This window comes from Monopterus albus, unplaced genomic scaffold (assembly GCF_001952655.1).
Source record: "Monopterus albus unplaced genomic scaffold, M_albus_1.0 scaffold277.1, whole genome shotgun sequence".
Lineage (NCBI taxonomy): Eukaryota > Metazoa > Chordata > Actinopteri > Synbranchiformes > Synbranchidae > Monopterus > Monopterus albus.
This window is the reverse complement of record NW_018128157.1, coordinates 800598-806286: the sequence shown is the minus strand read 5'-3', so window position 1 is coordinate 806286 and position 5689 is coordinate 800598. Positions and strand designations below refer to the sequence as shown.

General features: G+C 43.1%; 1 protein-coding gene across 1 annotated transcript in view; it reads left to right on the top strand.

The window, feature by feature from the left end:
- qkib (QKI, KH domain containing, RNA binding b) overlaps window positions 1-5689 on the top strand; it is a 22384-nt gene that overhangs the window by 4624 nt on the left and 12071 nt on the right. The window contains exons 2-3 of the mRNA XM_020622310.1: window positions 2626-2765; window positions 5053-5169. Coding sequence (XP_020477966.1) covers window positions 2626-2765; window positions 5053-5169 — 257 coding nt within the window. The remainder of the gene's footprint in view (window positions 1-2625; window positions 2766-5052; window positions 5170-5689) is intronic.

Below are 5689 nucleotides of genomic sequence, written 5' to 3'. Positions count from 1 at the left end.
GGTAGTTACCATCAGCTCCACCTTTACGAGCTGCAATGTTAAAGTGATGCATCAGTGACCATGAAAACCTACCGTTGGCATTTGGAATGATGCTGGTATCATCATTAGTTTGAAAGTTAATCAAGAGAAACAGCAGGCATGAGTGATTACTAAAGGCCAGGAATATCTAAATAAATGTCCCATGCAGCCTGACAAAACAATGTGTACTTACAGTCCTTCATAGACACACACACAAATCACACCATCTGGCTGCATGTAGTGCCCCCCTTACTACCCACACATAGAGAGACAGTAGGCTGTCGCTGCGTTCTGGACAGGCTCTCGCTGTCACTGCATAGAGCTGATCTCTCCCCAGTTGTGGGCTGTGGCCTCGCTGGGCTCCTTCAGTTCCTGTCTCACACAGCGGGGTGGGCTGAGTCACAGCACTCACTTTCCATTGGCAAGGAACAGACAGCTGTCGCTGACCAAGGGATTTGTCTCAATGTGCTCACAGTGCTCAGCAGTGCAGCGGCGCACTTTGGCTCACATACAGTCAGCAGCCTTCCCAGCACTCACAGTGAGGAAGAATTTAAAAATACTACTGCATGCAAATTATGATATGGATCAGCACCAATCAGTTGTTCTGTGAGCCGTACCCTACCTGTCCAACACATTTCAAAGTCTGTTCATTACTTTATGACTCATGCAGTTAACAAAAAAACAAACACAGGCAAAAACAACCCTCACCCTTGGCAGAGGTAATAATTATAATCCAATAATATATAATTAATGTGAAATGTCCCATTTTACTACTTCAAGTATATTTGGATGGTAATACTTATGTATTTTTCTTTAGTAACATTTTGAATACAGAAGTTTTGTAACAGTATGCTATAGTGATGGCCATCTGACACTGAGGCCTCGATACATGATTCGAGCTTGGAGAGGGATCTCCCGCGAACGACGCAGAAACGGCTGGCCTGAGTGACTCCCGTGACCAGTTCAGACCGTCGATACGGTGTCACAACATGAGATCTCGCTGCGCACGTCATCAGGTGCGTAGGTGTAGGGGTACTATAAAGCCACCCAAGATGATGCGCAACATGTGGGTTTGTCTGGATAGTAGGTGTGTGCATAGTTGCTGTCGGTATGATCATTGCTGCTGGTGTGTGATCACCATGGAGCCAGCTAGGAAGAGACCCTGTTCTCCAATGTGGGAACACTTTCAGCTGATCAGTCCAAAGACAGTGGAGAAACCTAGGAATAACAACGATTGATTCTCCATCCCTTGTATTTATTCACACCCTGTCCTAGTTACATTCGCACATATTACCATCCTAGCACATCCTGTTTCCCCCAGCACACCTTCTCCCACCTACTACACTACATACGTTCATAGACTGGACTGACTGACCAATCAATCTTTACAAACGTTTTCACATCATTCACACAAACCCTAGTTACACCCATCACATAATTCAGACATTGTTCTGCTGCATACTATTTCGCCACCAGATGGCACTAAACCGAACCTTTGAATGAACGAACCAATACTCGATGCTGATGATGAAGTGGTTCGATACAGGTGTCATGGTGTCAATTGGACATCACTAGTATGCTACACTGTGGTATTACTACTTTTATAGAAATAAGGGATTTTAATACTTATTCCAGCACTGAGAACACAGGACTCAAACTGACTCAGACTCAGTAAACAGTTCAACTCACCTGGATTAAAGGTAATGCAGGAGCAGCAGAAGTCAGCAGACAGACAGGTAGGCTAAAGGTCTAAAGACAGACAAGGATGCAGCCTGAGACTACAGCTCAGAGTGGAGGTGCAGATGAACTGAAGAGATAACAAGGGATAGGGAACAGGTGCACAGGTGGGTGTGGGGGAATCAGGTGACTGAGAAGATGGAAAAAGGTGGGGCTACTGCAGGGCTGGTGGGAGTGGCCAGGTCTGAAATGATACAGACAGACAAAGTTGACAAAGTTGTGCAAGGAGACCTGGTTTTAGTTCAGGCCAAAGAGTTTGGGAGAGCTGGATCAGGGTCTGTGGTTGAGTCCAGTTCAACCTGCAGGACAAATAAATCACCGTCCTGGCTCCTGACTGGCTGTGTGAAGATTTCGGCTCCTCTGAGCTGAATCACTACACAGACAGCTTCATTAAGTCTCCCGGCATGCACTGGGGTAATAAATAAATCTGACGGCACAGATGAGGGCAGAGGTGGGGGGTTGGGTAATTAAAGGTCAGGAGATGGTGTGGCCATCATAGCAACAGTTATCCAGGATAACTCTAGGGGATCAGGAGATGGCTGCAGTGTCTCATCATTTGTGAAACAATGACAGAGGTAATGCAGCGCCTCCCTGCTGCCTGTGGTCACTCGGGGTACTGCAACTAAAACCCCATAAATGGGTTCCTCATAGACCTCTATAATAAAAGTCTGTAAAACTGTTGATGGGACACCTCCAGCTCCAGACAGGCTCAGTTATTCTTGTTTGTATTATGAATGTTTAAACTGTGGAGGTTCTGTTTTAATAAAACTCTCTCACACAGTAGAAAAGTGGGTTTTTGTTGTGTGGCGTCTGTGGAAGTAGAAGCACTGTACATGTGTGTGTTGATGTGTTGTGGTACGTGTATTTCAGAGATCAGCCGTGTGAGGAAGGACATGTACAATGACACTCTGAACAGCTCAGAGAGGAGCAGCAGTGAGCTGCCAGACGCTGTTGGTCCGACCGTGCAATTGCAGGAGAAACTTTACGTCCCTGTGAAGGAGTTTCCTGACGTGAGTGTGTGTCTGTGTGTTATTATATGTGGATGTATTGTTGTGCCCAGTATTAATCACACTGTGGGGACCCCACTGTGTAAATCATTGGGTGGGGGGTTGGGTAATTAAAGGCTTTTTTTTTTTTTTTTTTCAAAAAAAGCTGGAACAGACTGTTCTGTGCAGCATGACAAGCTAGCGGAGTCGTGTAAACACTGTACAAAGCAATGGCTGCTCTAACTGGTAAAACACACTGGAAGCAAGATGTGAGCGGCACATTCTGAGTGTTTAAAGTAATCAAAACAGCTGTCTGTCAGCAGGACAGCAGCAAGAGACACTCTTTGCCAGGCCGACCAACAACACAGTTGTACTGGACAAAAATAGCTTTCATGTAAGATCATCAGGAAGAAATCATGTTTTTATGTAGCCAGTGGATTTTATTGATATTCCCCGGCTCCTTACAGAGGGAGAATGTCAAAGTGAAACTCAAGCAGCCTGATCGGTCATAACAGATTCCAGTGGAAAGTGAAAAAAAAACAGGGTTTGTACAATTTAAACAGCTGACTGTGGAGATGACGCTTCACTAAACGCAAAAATAGACATAAAGCCTAAAAAAACACATGGGTTCTACAGGAGACGTGCGTCTCACAGATTCAGTTTGAATTGACACATCTGATATAATCGAATTCTATTCGAAGCATGTGGCGGACGTGAGACACACATAGAAGACCCTTCCAGTGTGTTTTACCTGTTAGCCTTTTGAGCCGTTTGTTCAACACAATCATCACAACCAAGATTGAAGTGATTGAAGACGAAACGCTGGAACCTGCAGGTTATAAACCTCAGTCGTAAACAATGTACAGATAATTGTGTGAGCTATTATTCATGTCTTTAGTAGAGACTGATCCAGACTGAGTTCACGTCTGAATAAAATGGTCATTTTTAATCATGGGAAATTATATTGAAATAAAAGATGGCAGACAGTTTAGTTTTTATTTATAAAAAGGCTCCTTGTATTATTCTGACCTGCAGTGATGGAAGAAGGGCATATTCACATTGCAGCAGTAAAACAAAGGTAGTTTGATGTGCACTGGCTAATTTACACCTACTACTAAACACCACCACAGCTACAGTGCTAAAGTTGCTAGCAGTAGAGTGCTAACGGTGTCAAACAAACCCGGTTTGATGTTGTCTCAGTTGTGCTGGTACAGTCTGAGAAACTCACAAACTAGTGATGTGTCGTTCACGAATGATTCTTTCTTTTTGAATGAATCTTTCCCATGACTCGAGAACAGATGGGTCGTCTCAGGGAGTGATTCGTTCATTTCGTATTGACCGCGCATGCGTAACATCGCATAAGCTCAGTATTACTGACAAAGCGGTCATGTCACGTTACAAAAAGGAACAACGCAAAAGGTGTACAAAGTTTTCACCCTGAGCTAAAATGTTCGTTATCAAGCAACGCAATGCAGAGTTTAGTGTACACTTTTCGAGTCATTCGTTTTTGTAACGTGACATGATGCTTTGTTGGATACAGAAATTAGTAAAATTTCAACCGTCTTTACAGTTTTTTTTACTCTTACTGTTACCTGATGCCTTTATTTTTTATTATAAAATAGCTTTTTATTTCCTACAGACTATAATTTAGTGAATATCTGTCAATATGTTTTTTTCCATAACACTGAATGTTTTAATAAAGAGTTGGTTAATAAACCTCATTAGGGAAAATCTTTCTGTATACTATACAGAAGATGGCACAGCTTAGCTTATATTAGGATGTTAGTGACAAAAGACCAAACGAATTTGACCCAAAATATCTGGAGGTGAGGTGATGACGTAACAGACTGCATGGCCTCAAGACACAGGTACGATATTACTTATAATATGACCTTGGCTGCATTACAGTTCTTTCTTATTTGAAACATGATCAATATGTGTGTAAGTAGATGGGGAATTAACAAGTAACATTTTAATTACATTCTGCTAAAGTGAACAAAATGACTTGAAAAAAGATTCGTTAATTTTACCGAACAAGATTCAAAGAACCGAATCAGCAAAATGACCCGAACTTGCCATCACTATCACAAACACAGGCAGGATCATCAGGTTTTCATTTGGTCACATAGGAGTGGAAGTGATTGGCTGCACAAAGATCAGCTGGGATCAGCTGATCTGAACCTCAGCACACCACATACACAAGAGTGTAACAAGCCAGTCACAATACAAGCCAATCAAGTTTGTGTAGGTGGTGTTCTGGCTGATTGATCGGCCGGTCGTCATAGTAACTCCCTTCCTTTCTGTGTGTCAGTTTAACTTTGTGGGGAGAATTCTGGGTCCTCGAGGTCTGACGGCAAAGCAGCTGGAGGCTGAGACGGGATGTAAGATCATGGTGAGAGGGAAGGGCTCCATGAGAGACAAGAAGAAGGTAACACCCACAAAGCACACACAGTGAAACACGCAGCAGCACTCAAATCAATTAGTCAGTATGAAAACTGATCAGGAAAAGTTCACCCTTTCTAACTATTAACAGCCACTTCACACAGGGGTCATCTGAGCCAGACTGCAGCTGGTCTTTCCCAGAAACTGAACTTTATTAACTCTTCAGTCTTAGTCACTGGATACAGTGGAGTTCATTAGAGAGCAGAGGCGTCTCCTCATGCTCTCCTAAAGAAACATAAAACAGCTGTTGTCACTTGCTACTTCCATGTTGTTACAGCCGACAGAGGCCAATTCATAAAACTGAAGTGAAAAATAAAGTGAGTGAGGAGGAAAAAGACAGAAATTATTTCAAATATTTCAGACCAAACTGCTGCAAAAACACACCACTGTTATCAAGGTTAGCCACCTGCTACACTAGCAGAGCTATGGGAGAGGGAAAGAAAAACAGGAGGTCAACAGAAACCAGATGGAGGAAGGAGGACGATGAGGTGCAAACAGAAATGTGT